This window comes from Ceratotherium simum, chromosome 17 (genome assembly GCF_057802395.1).
Source record: "Ceratotherium simum simum isolate JZ-2026a chromosome 17, ASM5780239v1, whole genome shotgun sequence".
Lineage (NCBI taxonomy): Eukaryota > Metazoa > Chordata > Mammalia > Perissodactyla > Rhinocerotidae > Ceratotherium > Ceratotherium simum.
In genome coordinates, this window is record NC_141916.1 from 60,402,234 (window position 1) to 60,417,040 (window position 14,807).

At 50.3% G+C, this 14,807-nt stretch overlaps 1 protein-coding gene across 3 annotated transcripts in view; it reads left to right on the forward strand.

Annotated features, from left to right (window-relative positions):
- Positions 1 to 14,807, forward strand: part of CACNA1C (calcium voltage-gated channel subunit alpha1 C) — a 714,534-nt gene that overhangs the window by 646,346 nt on the left and 53,381 nt on the right. For 2 of the 3 annotated variants that reach the window (XM_087442974.1, XM_004438792.3), the window contains 2 exons: positions 3,074 to 3,157; positions 3,752 to 3,835. In XM_087442974.1, coding sequence (XP_087299100.1) covers positions 3,074 to 3,157; positions 3,752 to 3,835 — 168 coding nt within the window. The remainder of the gene's footprint in view (positions 1 to 3,073; positions 3,158 to 3,751; positions 3,836 to 14,807) is intronic. The other variant, XM_087442975.1, reaches the window with a different exon arrangement.

Sequence of the window (14,807 nt, forward strand, 5' to 3'; positions counted from 1 at the left end):
CTGACAAAGAGAATGGAGACCTGGAGGCTGGATCTGAAACTGTCTTCAAGGTCCAGCTTGGGGATTGATGGGCTCATGGGACAGAGGGGTGGGAAGATGGGTGGATGGGTCAGGGTGAAAAGCTGCCTCTTAAAGGGATCCTGTCACCCCCCCAAGACATGCTCCCTCACCCCTGCATCCTGGCTATGTGTGAATCTCCACAGCACTGGGTCCACAGGCTGGTTGGTTTCTACAGCCAGTGGAGGCCCTGGCACTGGGCCCACCCAGTAGCTTGCCACAGGACAGAGAAGCCAATCAAAGCTTCCAGGAGCACAGCCTGGTGAAGGCAAGGGCGGGACAGGAAGCATTAATGTCCACAGAGCCCAGCCAGCCCGATGGGAGCTGGCCATGGAGGATTGGGAGAGGGCTGTGGTCAGGGAGAGGTTGACTGTTTTGTGTTTTCCTTCCATCTGCACATAGACAGAGAAACCCAAGAGTCGGGGTGAGAAGTGAGGCACAGCCAGGAGGTTGACAGGGTCCCTTTAGGGCTCGGCCCTTCCCCCGGTGCTCGCCAGAGGGTTAACTCTGTGTGTTTATCCTTGCCTTTGCCCTCCTCTCTGCCTGTCTTCCTTTCCCTCTTCTCTTCTCTCAGAGTGTTGCAGACCAAGGCCAACTTACCCATTTTCTTTCAGGTCTCTGGTGAATGAAAACGTTCCAGCTCATCCTCCTTCCTTGAGCATTGAGGCTTCACCTTCCTCTCTCTCCTCCTGCCCCCATACCCAAATAATGTTTTGTTACCTCATTTTCTAGGCTAATGCTGAACATTCCTGGACTCTGCTCTGGTTCCTGTTTCTCTCCTTTCTCTTCCTTGACTCCCCTCCCCTTCCCTTCTGAAATAGCTCTACCCACAAGATGGTATTCCCCTCTACAGATCATCCCCCAGTGTTTTCCACAATCTCATTTTAAAACACACACATATTTATAGTTCATTTGGGGTCTTCACTCTTTACCTCCCTGCCCCCAAAATCAGTCTTCTCCATTTGTCCTGTGAATGATATCTGAGAACCTGGGAGGGAATTGATTGTTTCCTGCTCATAGCGTGTGACTTAAATGCGAGACAGAAGTCTCTCTCTGCCTCAAAGTCTTCAGTATCTTCAGAAAAATACTCTGGGAAGCCAACAAGAAAGCCATGATTTCAAGCTGACCCTCACCTAACCCATGCCCTGGCCAACCTCTGCTTCCCCAGGCTGGCTGTCCAAAGTCTCCAAGGTGGCATTTTGTTTTCTTTTGGCAGAAATGCCTGGGAACCAAGAGGCCCCTTTCCCTGTGACCTGACCTCCCACACTAAGAATAGCAGCCCTAGGACAGCATGTCTCGTGATCCCTCTGAAAGAGGGCATGGCTGGGAAGTGGGAAGTTAAGGGAGCTGGATAGAGCCAGGAAGAACACAGACTCTTGGCTCTTGTGAGTAAAAAATAAAAAGGGAGAGTTGGCAGCCTTTAAGAGATCTAGGGAGACAGATCTGGGAAACTCTCAGAGGACCCTTAATGCTTTCAAACCCACTCCCCAACCTCTAGAATTCCATCTTGTGGAAGCCCCAACTAGTGGCTCAGAGAAAAGGAAAATGCTGGTCCTGCTGAGCAGATGTGGTCCAGGCCTGTCTTGTCCCCTTTGCAGAACATTCCGTGAAAAACTAAAGGAACAAATGTCCTTTTTAAAAGAAGATAAATGTCTTCAGTACTAGGTCCTTTCCACTCCACTAGTGGGGAATACGACTGTCCTCTCTGGGGATTCCTGAACCGTGAGCATATATCCCATGTGGTCACAGAGCATTGCTCTCTAGACTGCCACACCTCTCAGAGAGGCAAATGGTTTAGACCCAAGAGACCTATTCACTCTTTGTGAATAGGTCCAATAGGTCCAATAGGACTCTTTGTGAAAGAGTCCACCCACCCAGGACTCGTGGGATCCTCTAGGACATCTGGAACAGCCTATCCCTTGGTTCACCAGTTGTCCAAGTACCTCAAAAAAGTTTTTCAAAAACATTCATCTCTTCCCTTCTCCAAATATGGTGGAAAACAAACAACATCCATGTGTACTGGATAAAGTGGTGAAGTCAGGACACTGGTCTTCCCCTTCTGTTCCAGCATCTCTCCTCCATGGCATGACTGCCTTCACTCCCTTCCTAAGAAGCCTGTGTCCCAATACCCTCTACCCAGGCTACCCCTGTCAGTCCAGTTCTCACAAAAGGCTTTGAGAACTCCACGTACTCTGGATGGCATTTGCACTTCACCAGGCCACTATATCAGAATGAGGACAGGGAAAGGAGCCTGGGGGAGGTGCTTAGGAGACGCACCTGAAAGCCCTGTCTAGGCCCAGATCCTACATTACCACACTAAGAGACTGACCTCGGCTCTGTCTCCTTGCAGTGAGTAAAGCCTTTGTCAGGACAGGGCTGCCCCTGGAAACACCAAGGCATGTCCAGTGCTGGACAAGGGCGACCCTGATTTTGTCTGCATAGAGTCCAGCTTATTATAGATGTTGTTTTAGTGATGTGGTCCCCTTGTTATTGCTGAGCTTTACATGAGTCATTACTGAGCCTAGATGACCTGGCCACCCTTCTGGACCACACTGCCGTAGTTTTTAGGGCCTTCTTAATTCTCAGACTACCCATAGGACCACAGCCCACTCACCTCTAAAGGGTCATACACCTGTGTTTCCTCCCATCCTCCAGACAGGCCCTTCTGATGGAAGAGAACTGGGGGCATAGGAGATGCTGAACGTGGACGTTCATCCCGCCTTCCCTGGTGGGAAGTAGAAAGGGCCTCTGTGCAGGAGGGTGGTGAGGTGGGACGGATCTGGAGGAAGGGGGCTGTGTGAACATGAGAAGGTGGGCCGGGAGGGTTGGACTAGCCACCTCCCTTCCACCCCCTTCCCTCCTGGGCTCCCGGGCTCCCGGCCACGGTGAGGGCATTCGGAACTCCAGCAGCAACACTGAAGTACCTGGACGGTGATTCTGATGGTGATGTTGCTCTGTTCTTGTCTGTCTAATATTCCTTTTTAATCCCCATCCTGCCTGCCCCTCCCTTATGTAGGGTTACTTTAGTGATCCCTGGAATGTTTTTGACTTCCTCATCGTTATTGGCAGCATAATTGACGTCATTCTCAGTGAAACTAATGTGAGTATGACTCTGCCCTCCCCAGGAAACCTCTTCCTTCCTTCCTCCTCTGCCTCCTCTGTTTCCCTCTCTCTCTCACTCTCTCTTTACCTCCTTTTATTTATTTTTTTTAATTTCCTGTTTTTACCCCCCTCCAGTCATGCTTTTATTGAACCTGCCGTCGTCCTGTGGGGAAAAAAAGTGGGAGCTTCTCCTCCTTTTTTTCCACTTGTCCCAGCTCGGCCCCACTGGTCTGGGCCCAGGAGCTGGAAGCTGAGCAGAGAGAGCAGGCGGTGGGAGCCGCGGCTCCCGCCCAGGGCGGCCACAGCCCCGCGTGACCTTTGAACTAACCTAGCTTTTGTCAGGCCTCTCCACCCCGCGAGACCAGGTTCCCCAGGTGTGAGCCGCCAGAGCTGTAGAGCGGTAAGAGGGTATTGAATATGCCACGTAACCTCTTTCTTTTCTCATTTTTTCTCTTCTCTCCTTTCTTTCATACTGTGTTTTGTTTTTTTTTTTTTTCATTTTCCTCTTCCTTTTTTGTTTTGTTTTTCTCCTTTGTTGTTGGTTTTTTTTTCTCTTCTCTCTCTCTCTTCCTCGGCTCTCTGCCCCATGCAGCACTATTTCTGTGATGCATGGAATACATTTGACGCCTTGATTGTTGTGGGTAGCATTGTTGATATAGCAATCACCGAGGTAAACGTAAGTACATGGCGTCTGTCCCTAACTGTCCGTGCCTGCTCTAACGCTCCTGTGTCTCTCCCCGGTTTGGTTTTTCCTTCATTACATTTTCTGCCCCCCACCTCCTCATTTTCATTTAGATTGCTCATTTGTTTGTTTAAATTGGTTTCAAGGATTTTTTCTTGTTGCTTTATTTTGAAAATTTTTTATTCTTTTTTTTTTTAACTTTTGGAACGAGTTAGGTGCCCCCTTTCCTTTAAGTTTTGATCGCTGCATCTTTCTCTCCCCCCCTACAATCAGCCTGGCATGACTCACACTGTATAGGAGGATACAGCTCTGGAATCACAGAGGGAGAAAACAGGGAGATCTACAACCTCTGGGCAGCTGCTGAGGCCGGGACCCGATCCCTTCCCACCACCTTCACCTCCAGGCCACTGCCTCTCCCCTCCGGCCTTTGCACCCCCACAGCGTCTTGGACAGAGCTCTCTCAGTGGAACATCGCAGCCACGGCTCCGGCTCCGCCTGCTCGTCAGCCCGCGGGCCAGCCCGCTGTGTTCTCGTTGAAAGGGCTCCCTCGCTCTTCAACAGCAGCGGCCATGCAGGCAGCCCGGCCCTCCAGGCCCGTCTGGGAGAGAGCAGGAGAACGGGTCCTGTTTGGACGCCTGCTTGCACCCGTCTCCTCTGGAGTGGCCGGAGGGCCCCGTGGCTGGGTGGTCCTCTGAGAGCCCTCCCGGGGCCTCTCCCGCCAGCTGTGGACAGGCTGCGTATGAGTGCCCCACTCCCACAGGAACCTGCCCCGAGAACTGACTCTCACACCTGCCTGATTCCCTCCTACTCCCAACCCCTCACAATGCTGCGCCTGGCTCCCTGGCCTCAGACAGAACCCCAGCTCTGCGCTCCAAGGCCCTGCTGCCTTCTCCGAGAGGTGCCTCCTCCTATGCAGTTCCTACCAGTCCCTGCACATGTCTTCTGTTACCTGGCATGTTTAAACCTTCTGTCTTTATCTATAGGCAAGCCATCTTGCTGTTAGTCTTTAACATGTGTTGTTTAATTTTTTTGTCATTATTTTTCCTTAATTAAGAGACTTGGTAATGTTTGCACAAACCTTTGATGCACTGAACCGTTGAATAACAGCACAGAGCAGATACTATAGAGTTTTAATCTAAGATGTTTGAAACTACCCTACCGACCGCCTCCCCTGTATGTCCTTACCCTCCCCGTCTCCGCTCCATATTTTGCTCCCCATCAGTTGAACTGACACGTTATTTTACCTGCCTGACGATTAGAAACCCCGTCTGCTCCCCTTCCAGCAGGTGGACATTGGAAGGAGGCTGTTACACTTTCCATACATCTCCCTCTTGTTAGCTGTCAACACTTGCTCCCTCCCTGCTTACCCCTTAGCTCCAGATTCGATTGCCCCTCTGTCTCCGAGATCCCCCTAGGTTGTCTTTGTCTCATTTTGTGTGTGTGTGTGTGTGTGTGTGTGTGTGTGTGTGTGTGTGTGTGTACACTCTCCCTTGACTTCTTCCAGTAAATCATCACATCATAAAAAAAAATCTTCCTACTCATGCTCTACGTCTCCCTCCCCTCAACACCCCCCCACACACACACTCCTGGGAACACTCCCAGTTTGGCAGGTTGGACTTGCCCCAGGTGTATCTCAGGTGCTATTCAGGGCCATGAGTTGCACACACACATCTAAAGACCAGAGCCTCTGTGCTTAGAGCTTGCAGGTGCGGTGCTCTGAACCCCTCAGTCAGCAGTTGGTTAGAGAAACAGGGAAGAGAGAGCAGCAGTGGGCCCTGCCTTCAGAGGGTTTCATTTTTCAGACAGCAGTGCAGATCCATGTGAACATCTATGCTGAGGGACTTGGAGCCCGATGGCAGGAAAATACAGGAAGGTGACAGCAAGCTGCTTCCCTGGATGCAGAAAGGCCCTGTTGCAGTCTCAGGGGGTCCTTTGAGGTTCTCACTGTTGGCAAGGCCCACATCATCACCCAAGCTGCCATTTTCTCCCAAACTACTGGTGTTTTTAAAAGAAAGACAAAGCAAAAAACATTTTCTAGGGTATAAAATTTCTGCCCTAGAAAAAGTGGCTATGTTGGGGGTAGAGAGGGAGCGTGCAGGACAAGAAAGGAATATGAAATCATCGTGCAGACCCTCACATTTTGTGTGATGGTTTTCTATTTACAATTCACCTTTGCATTTACCTACCCTGTGAATTTGGTAGGCAAGAATTATCATCTCCAATTTGCTGATACTGAAGATGATGATGGAGAGATTAAGTGCCTTTCTCTGCCATACAGCTGGAATCCAGGCCTCCTAGGCCAGAGTTCCTCCATCTCTTTAAACCATGATGCCCTTTGATAAATATCGACATCTCACATGTCCCCTGCCAGGGCACTCCCACCAGCCAGGATTCGTTCAGCCCTTACGTCCTGTAATCTACATTTTAAATAACCATAAGGGGTTTTTTTTCATTTTCTAAACAAAAAATTATTTATCAGCCCACCTTAGAGTTCTGATGCCCCTCCAGCTCCTCCCAGCCTCCCTTCATCCCACATGGAGGTACTCTTTATTCCTCCCGATTGAGGAGGTTGTTAAAAGTCAGACTGAAGGGTTGTCTGAAGATTAAATGGGGACAGTGTGTGTGATGGAGGGCAAGAGGAGGGGTCCATAGACCCCACGCTTATTTCTGGACTACTTTCTCCCCCTCCCACACAATTATTGGCTTCTGAACAAAAAGAATGTCACCCAGGTCAGGACGGCGGTGTGGGGGCAGAGGGAAGGGCTGCACGGGTCAACACTGGCGAGTTGTTGAGTCCTGCTGCTGCTTCCTATAAAGGTGTTGCCAAAATGCCCTCAGACTTAGTTCCGCATCTGTCAGAGGAAAAGGGTGCTGTCTGCTGCAGTGTGTCTGTATTAAAACTCCATGTAAACGGTAGAGCGCTGTTGACTGGGAGAGACGGCGGCACCCAAGCTAGGGACATTCCGTCCCAGGCCCTGCAGGATCACTCGGAGGGCCTCATCTCTAGCCAGTGCATCTAATTATAACGCCCTAGCCACAGACCCTGGGAGAGCCCTGGGTTCCTGGGCATCATTAGACTCCTGGAGATGGTCTACAGGCACAGCCAGATCAGAGCCAGCACAGCCTATGGACCACTGCCCGTGACAAAGCCTCGATAGGCCTGTCCCACAAGCACGGTTCTCACATAGCCCTGCACTCAGATGGCAACAATATTGTGGATGACAAATCACACAAGCAATAATACTTGGTCTCAGACGTAGGTCCCTCCACCCAGATGGCTCTGCCTTCAGGCCAGCGGCAGCTTATAGGTCTGGACGCTCCCTAGTGCAAGGAAGTTCATGGCTCCGGGGTTGTTTCCCTGGTGCTGCTCCAGGCCTTACCAGCATTTTCTAGTCTTACTGTCATCACAAGACACCCATTCCCAGATAAGCATTCTATTTAGCAGGAATCCACACTTTTAGCCTCAGAGGAATCCATGAGGCTTTTCACCTGTAGCTTATCATCTTTGACTCTTAAACCTACAGAAATCAACTCATTCCCCTCGCCAAATGCCATATTCATCCTAACTGCACCCCAAATATTCCCACATTTAAACTCATCTCCCCTTAAATGCCTTCTTGTTCTTCCTTGCCTTTACTAGGCTATGGTGCCCCTTCCTCTCAGGAAATGGATTTCCCCCCACTCCCAGGTACCATCATTCATTCACTCCACCATATCTCGAGTCGTGCCTTTTGTGTGTCGGCACTATTTTGGACACCTGGGATACATCAGTGGGCAAAACAAAAGCCCGTTCCTCGTGAGCTGACATTCTAGGGTAGGGGAATAATCAGACAATGAGCAAGTCAATGAGTACAGAAAATAAGGAAATCATGCGGTATGTTAACAGATGATAAGTGCTTTGGAAAAAAATAGTGCCAAGTAAGGGGGTCAGAGGTGCTGGGGAGCAGTGAAGGCAGGTGCTATTTTCACCGAGATGGGCTTTATCAAGGAGGTAACATCTGAACAAAGCAAAGATGAGAAGGGAGTGAGGAGCTATCCATACAGATATCTGGGAGCAGAGCTTTGGGGGCAAGAGAAGCAGCCACTGTGGCTGGTGCAGACTGAGCAGGGGAGGAGGGGAGGGGAGGTGAGCAGAGAGGGGACCAGATTTTGGTTTGTACACTGAGCAAGAAGGGGAGACACTGGTGCCTTTGAGAAGAGGTGTTCCATGATCTGACTGACGTTTCCAGAGGACCACTCTGCAGTCCATAGGAGTCAAGGGCGGAAGCCGGAACACCATTTAGAAGGTAAATGCAGTCATCCAGGTAGAAGGTGATGGTAGCTTGCAACCAAGCAGTAGCAACAGAAGTGGTGAAAAATGGTCAGATTCTCACTCTGTTTTGAAAAGAGAACTGACAGTATCTCCTGACAGACTGCTTGTGGGTGTGGGAGAAAGAGGAATCCAGGATGGCTGTAAGGTTTGGACCTGAGCGGTGGGAGGATGGAGTTGGTATCAGCTGGGAAATATGGGAAGTAGAGCATGTTCGCATGAGGAAGACAGGAGCTCAGCTGGGACGTGTCTGCTGACTTTCCAGTGGAGATGTCAGGTGGACGGTTGGACACACAGTCTGAGGTGGGGGCATGGAGTCAACAGCATACAGATGGTGTTCAAAGCATGACAGTGGTAAAGAATGCCAAGGGAGGAGAGACAGGAGAGCCAGGGCTGAGCCGGGGCCTCCAGCATGAGGAGAGCAGGGCCCTTTGTGCTCAGAGCCACTCTGGTCACGTGTCTGTGCCCTCGGGGAGACGCCTCAGAACCACTGGCTGATCTAAGTAGAAGGAGCTCACGCATCCCCCACCCTTGCCTTGTGCAGTTATGCTGAGTTCCACTTCAATGTCAAGGCCAGGTGCTGCCCGCCCGCCCCCGCCCCCACCTCCGTGCACAGACATCCCTCCAAGGAAGCCTTCCCGTCTTCCTTTATTTCTTGGGTCTGAAATTGTATTTCCCAGAGGGAAAGCCCAGAGACATAGCCCCTGTGATTGTTAATGGAAGGTCCTGGAGCATCAAAAACTGCTCCCTAACATCCCAAATTGGAATCAACTTGGGTGCCCAGGAGAACAGCCTCTCCCAACACTCTTTTTCGTTCTGTATGTGGAGTCTGTTGCACAATGGAAAGTGCTGAGAGGCCTGGATTCTTGCATTATGGATACAGAGAAATATTCCCAAATTGTGAATTAAGAAGCCTGGGTTCTGTTTCCAGCTTTGAAGCTGTTAAGCCCTGTGACTTAGAGCAGTTAACCCCATTCTCTGGGCCTCAACCTCTTTGAATGCACAGGAGGGTGTGGGAGTGGGTGGAGATGGTCTCAGGGGACCCTTGTGCCTCTGGCACCCCATGATTCTGAATTGGGCATTTTCTGGTAGTTCGAGACAGATTTTCCTTTCACCTTCACTGCCTTGCCAGGGTCTGGATTCTAGAGTAGCATTCCTTTCGTGAAGCTTTCGAGGCCTTGTGGGAATCGGCTCCCTTGGCCTTGATGTGGCTCATGTGGAAACTCTCAGAGAGAAGGCCTTGAGGGACCCTCAGGGAGAGCAGCAGGACAGAGACTGTGTGAGGGAAGAACACTGGCCTGGAGAGCTTCTGGGGAGGGTTCAGAGGGAGGAAAACCTGGAGGATTCACTTAGGTGGCAAAGTCCTAGTCCTGCAAGTGACCAGAGCAGGAAAATAAAGTTATGTAACAATGGTACTGCTGGGATCTTAGCTGATTAGGAGCAAGGTGGGGCCAGGAGGAGGAAGAGGAAAATGATGGCTGCTCTTTGATGAGCATGTGCCAGGCATCATATAAGGACATCACACACATGATCAGATTAACTTCTCAGAGCCCCTGTTCTCTGCAGGGGGAAACCCACACTTACACAGGATGAACAGTTTGCCCAAGGTCACACAGCTAATGGGTGGCAAGACTGGGATTCAAATCCATTTCTGTGGGAGAATTGACTCTTGCATTTCCATAGAGCCCATTGGCTAAATCCCTGGGCCAGGCTGGCCTGGGCGTGGCATCACCGAGGGGCCCCTAGCACTCACAGGTCCTTATTCTGTACATTCCCAGCAACGTGACCTGGGGCAGAGCAGCTTAACGTAGCTTCTCTGTGACTGAGGGTACTGCCAACGCTGGACCAAGTTGCCGAGGCTGCCCTGGGACCGCGCGGACAGACAGCAGTCTGTACACCCCCATCCGTAGGCCTGCTTAACAGGGCTTGGAAGGAAAGGGAAAAGGAGGCATAAGGCAGCCCCACTACCCTTGCCCCCTTGACATCTGCAGCATGAGAAGAGGTGTCAGGAGGGGAGAACGAGATGGGGAGAACAGTCACAGGTCGGGGGAGGCGGCTCAGCTGCAGGCGGTGTCCAGGGACAGGCGCGCCAGGGCCCCTGGGAGCTGGCCCCAAACCTCCCTTACCCTGGCCCCTGAAGCCAGCGGCACCTTCCCCCACAGACCCACGGGCACAACTTCTAAATAATTGTCCCTTACTGGCTCCCTATAAAAATAATAAAGCAAGTTTGGCTCCGGCTCTGGCTTTGGGTCCTGGAATGACAGGGAAAGACAGTCATCCTGAGTCACAGAGAGCCCTTGCTGCACATCCACCCCCTCAGGGCTGTCAGAGCTCAGCCTGCACACTCCAACCTTCTCTCCGTCCTTCAACCCACAGCCCCGACAAGGGGCCACAGCCCTGGCTCTCTTGATCTGCTTTCCCTGCTCCCGGCATAGCAAAGAAGGGGCAGAATGGGCACGAGAAAGGCAAGGCTGAGTGCCTCCCCAAGAGCTGTGAGGAGGGGTGAAGGGGAAAGGTGCAGGCAGAAAGCGGCTTCGTCCAAGAATGTTCCAGTGGACACACTCTGGAGACCATCCAGTCCAAACCTGTGTCTATTTATTCCACAAGCATGCACTGAGCATCTGCTGTGTAACAGAGCCTAGGGTTTATACCAGTTAACAGATGAGGACACAGAAGGCCAGAGGCAGGAAACATCTTGCTGTTTCTCACAGCTTTTTAATAGCCAGGCCAACATAGAACCTGGTCTCTGACTCCCAATCCTGTGTGTTTAGTGTAGGAGCTCAAACGGTGGTGTTGCCAGACATTGTCTAGATGACAGTGGTCCGTGTGGCCTGCGCAGGCTCTAAGGTGGATAGAGTAAATCAAGATGGCGGTCTCAGGTCAAGCTGGTGGAGCAGAGTTGATCCTGGCCTCTCCCCACACCTCCCTGTACCTTTGCTGGTTCCCCTTTTGTTGCTCATGGAGTTCCCTTCCAGCTTGTTTCCACTTTCAGCACCACCCCCACCCCCCAACAAAACTACTGCCACCAAGGTGTCTTGTTTCCAATCCACTAATTCATACTAAGGTTGTAGTGACTCAACAAGCTACCCTTCCAAAAAGTAACGTTACCTTTAAAGAGAAGGTAATGCTCCACCTGAAGAATGAATATCTAGAGTGTCTAATGTAGACTTGCAGGAACATGACACCTGAGTGAGGAACATATTCCCTGCCCTCCACACTCCAGTTGTTCCGCAAAGATGGTTTTCTCCTCTGCTTGGAAATATAGTTGGCCCTTGAGAGATTTACCAGAGCCACCCTCATTCCTAGCAGTGAGACAGCGCATGCAGCCCTCAGCAGTCCAGTGGAAATGGAGCAGCCCTTTCAAAAGCCCCCAGGCCTCTGTAGCGCCAGCCTTGCTGTGTGGGCAGAGGACCAAGAGCCCTGTGAGGTCAGCCGCAGTGGGAGGACAGGGAGACGGGCCCGATGAAGCCAGTTTTCCCAAAGCCGTCACCGTGAGAAGTGTCCTGCGGGCTGGACCTGGGGGGCCCGTGGGAGCCTGTTTCATGGACACCCTGATTCCGGTTCTTCATGCAGCGTGTTAGATCGTCTGCGTGTTCTGACAGTTCTCACCTGTCGAGGCTCCTTTTGCCGTCTGCCTTCTAAGACCCTGCACTCTTTGTTCTCCTCTGATTTCTCTCCTCTCCGTCCCTATTCTCATCTTTTCTCTCCACATGCAAGGCTCTCCTTTGCTCTAAAAGCGATGCACAGAAGGAAGCTGTCACAACATACCCCTTTGTCTGACCAGACAGCCTTCTATGCCTAGCCAATGTCTGTGACTGGAGCCCTCTCAGACTGAGCTAGCTACTGTTGGTGTATTTGCCAGAAAGCTTCTAAAGCAAAGGGACCTAGAAGATTCCATAAGCTAGTAGAGAAAGAGAGCGATACCTCAGTCAGACTCAAAAATGCCCACAACCGCCCCAAAAAGCACAGCCACCTGTGTCACACCCTCCGAGTCTCATAGTTAGTGCCCCACCCTGAGAATCGTCTGTTTTTGTTTCCTTTTTGAGTCTCTGTCTCTCTCATTCTATTTCTCTCCCTTTCTTCTCTGTCCTTCTGAGCTCGCTTGTACTCTCTTCCTCTCTCTATCCCTCTCTCTCCCTCTCTCTCCGTCTCACTCTGTCTCTCTCTGGCATATGGAATTCTTTGATGTTGTTAGCACTGCTGACAAGCTGATTTCATTCATTTATTCTTCACTGGTTTCTTTTGTTTATTTGTTTGAATGACTGCATACTGGCTGTCCTTCCCAAGGGAAGGTAGAACTAGCCTGGCAATTTTGTAATCAGCCTTGTTAGCGTGGGTTCCTGGCAGGTGATAGCTGTTGGGGAGCCATCAGGCTGCAGGTGAATAACGAATCCTGAGACTTAAGCTGCTTCCAGCAGCATGAGCTGGTCACTGTGCAGCTAATAATACAGGTCGGTCACAGCTGGTCACCTTCTGCAGGTTAGCACACAAAGATAAGAAGCACAAGGGTGGGCCAGGAACCAGCAGCCCCCTTGCCCTGTACCTCTCCCCCAGTCCCCCTGGGGCCGAGAGGAAGTTCTGAAGGGGCATTTCAGCTGGGTGCCTATAGCCACAAAGATCCAGGAAGGGCTCTTCTCCTTCTAGCTGGAATCTCACCTTGGAGAAACAGATGCTAGCCAGGGCTTTCCAACATGGTAGGCCTGGGAGAAGGGCCATTCTTCCCACTCCCCACCGTCTCATCTCTGGCTTTACCTTCATGTTCCCTGCCCTTTTCTGTCCAGTGTTTTTGCCTCCTTCATAATTCCCCCCTAGCATTCCTCCTCCACAGATCCATTTCCGTCTCTCCATTCATACCAAACCAAAAGGGAAATTCTGCTTAAGAATTGCTTTCGACTACCCATATTTCATTCATTTGCCCGTAAATCTGAGAGCCGTTGACATCTGCTTTCAGCTTCTGTGTATCCCAGTTGACTCGTGTTATTTAAACTTTATATCTTCCTTAGCAAGGAAGCTCTTCATTCAACTTTAGAAGGCTTACAGTTTAAAACATATTTTACTTTGGCCTCCTTAAAGTTCCTCTCCCTGCTGCCATCTCTGGTGTCTCTAAGATTCAGCATCTCCGGACTCCTCCACAGCTATAGGGCCACTCTTTAGTTCCTGGGATGTGCATTTCTCCCGGTTTAAAGAAGAGATGGAAGGATAATGAGGACAACCCCCCACCCCCACCCTGGCCCCGCACTTAACCTACATGCGCTGGCTCCTGGCCATGAAGTTGGTGTCAGATGTCTCTAGAAGCCCCTGACTCCTGCCATTCCCAGTTTTCTCTCTGTGTACCACCCTGATAACTGACCTCCCAGCCTAGATTAAATGGGGTCTCACCAACAAGGCCCCAACCCCTCAGTCTTCCACCAGACCATGACTCTCTCTCAACTGAACTAGCCATTCTGTCCCGCAGATCAAATTGAGATGAGATTAGAGATGGTGAAAGCAGAGGAGCAGAGCTTGGGTTGGCAGGGGGTGGGGGAAATGCCGGCTGGACCCAGACCTTCAGGTGGTTTGGAATGGAATTTATATCAGATCCACTCCCTAAGTTCTGGATGAGAGATTTAAAAAAAAAAAAAAGCAAAGGTCCTGTAGCAGGGTAGCCAGTAAAAGACTCACATACTCCCATGACATTGCTTTTGACCCCTGTTTCAGAGGAATGTGGAATTTCAGTGACCTTGATATTATAGCCATTGTCTCAATGGCAGCCATTGGAATTGGGCAGCCCTTCCCTGTAGGGCCTGTTCACAACTCAGCCAAGAGCCAGCCTCCTCTGGAGGACATCAGAAGATAGTCTACACCTGTCAAAGTCAACATGTCCAGGAGAGTGCAGCAGTGGCTTATGATCTCTTCAAAATGCTCTCTAACCACCTGATCTCAATAGAATATTCTGGAAGACAACTTGGTTGGGTATTCCAGCCTAGAAATCTACTGCCTAGCCTCTAAATCCCTAGTAATCCTCACGCCCTGGCTATGCTAAAAAAAAAATAAAGAAGAAGAAAAGGAAAAGTCCCTTTTTTATATGGTCAAGAGCTATTTTTCAACAACCTTTTACTTCTCCAGAGAGACTATGTAATAATGTTAACAACCGGGAAACACATTTCTCTCATTCTTACCTCTGTCCTCTTGGGAAAATCCCCTCCATGTAGAATAACCCTCTCTCTGCAGCGTCTGGTATTCCCTGAGTTCATCCCTCAGCATCTTAAGTGTGGTCTAGAGATCATACCTCAGTGAAAAGGAATAGTGAGTACATTCCAGAAACAAAGACTTCGTCCACCGAGGAATACTTCTAATGTGATCCTGAAGTTAATTCAGAGAGAGAGTTTTCCAGAGACTATCTCTTATCAACTGCCCAGTGCCACTCCTATCGTCATTGCCAGATATACCAACCCAAGGTAATCTGCATAAGTACCTTGAAGTAAGGTCATTGAGTTTTTCTTTCTGTTTGCCCTTAGCCTGTTAGCTGGAACCACTAGCCAGGACTCTTTCTTGAAAATGCTCTACCTCTGCCTCAGATATGGAGTAATTACCTGATTTCATTTATACCAATTGCTTGAACAAATTAAGTTAATTGCCCCAATATATTTAACCCCTTGAAAATTACCAGATCATTAG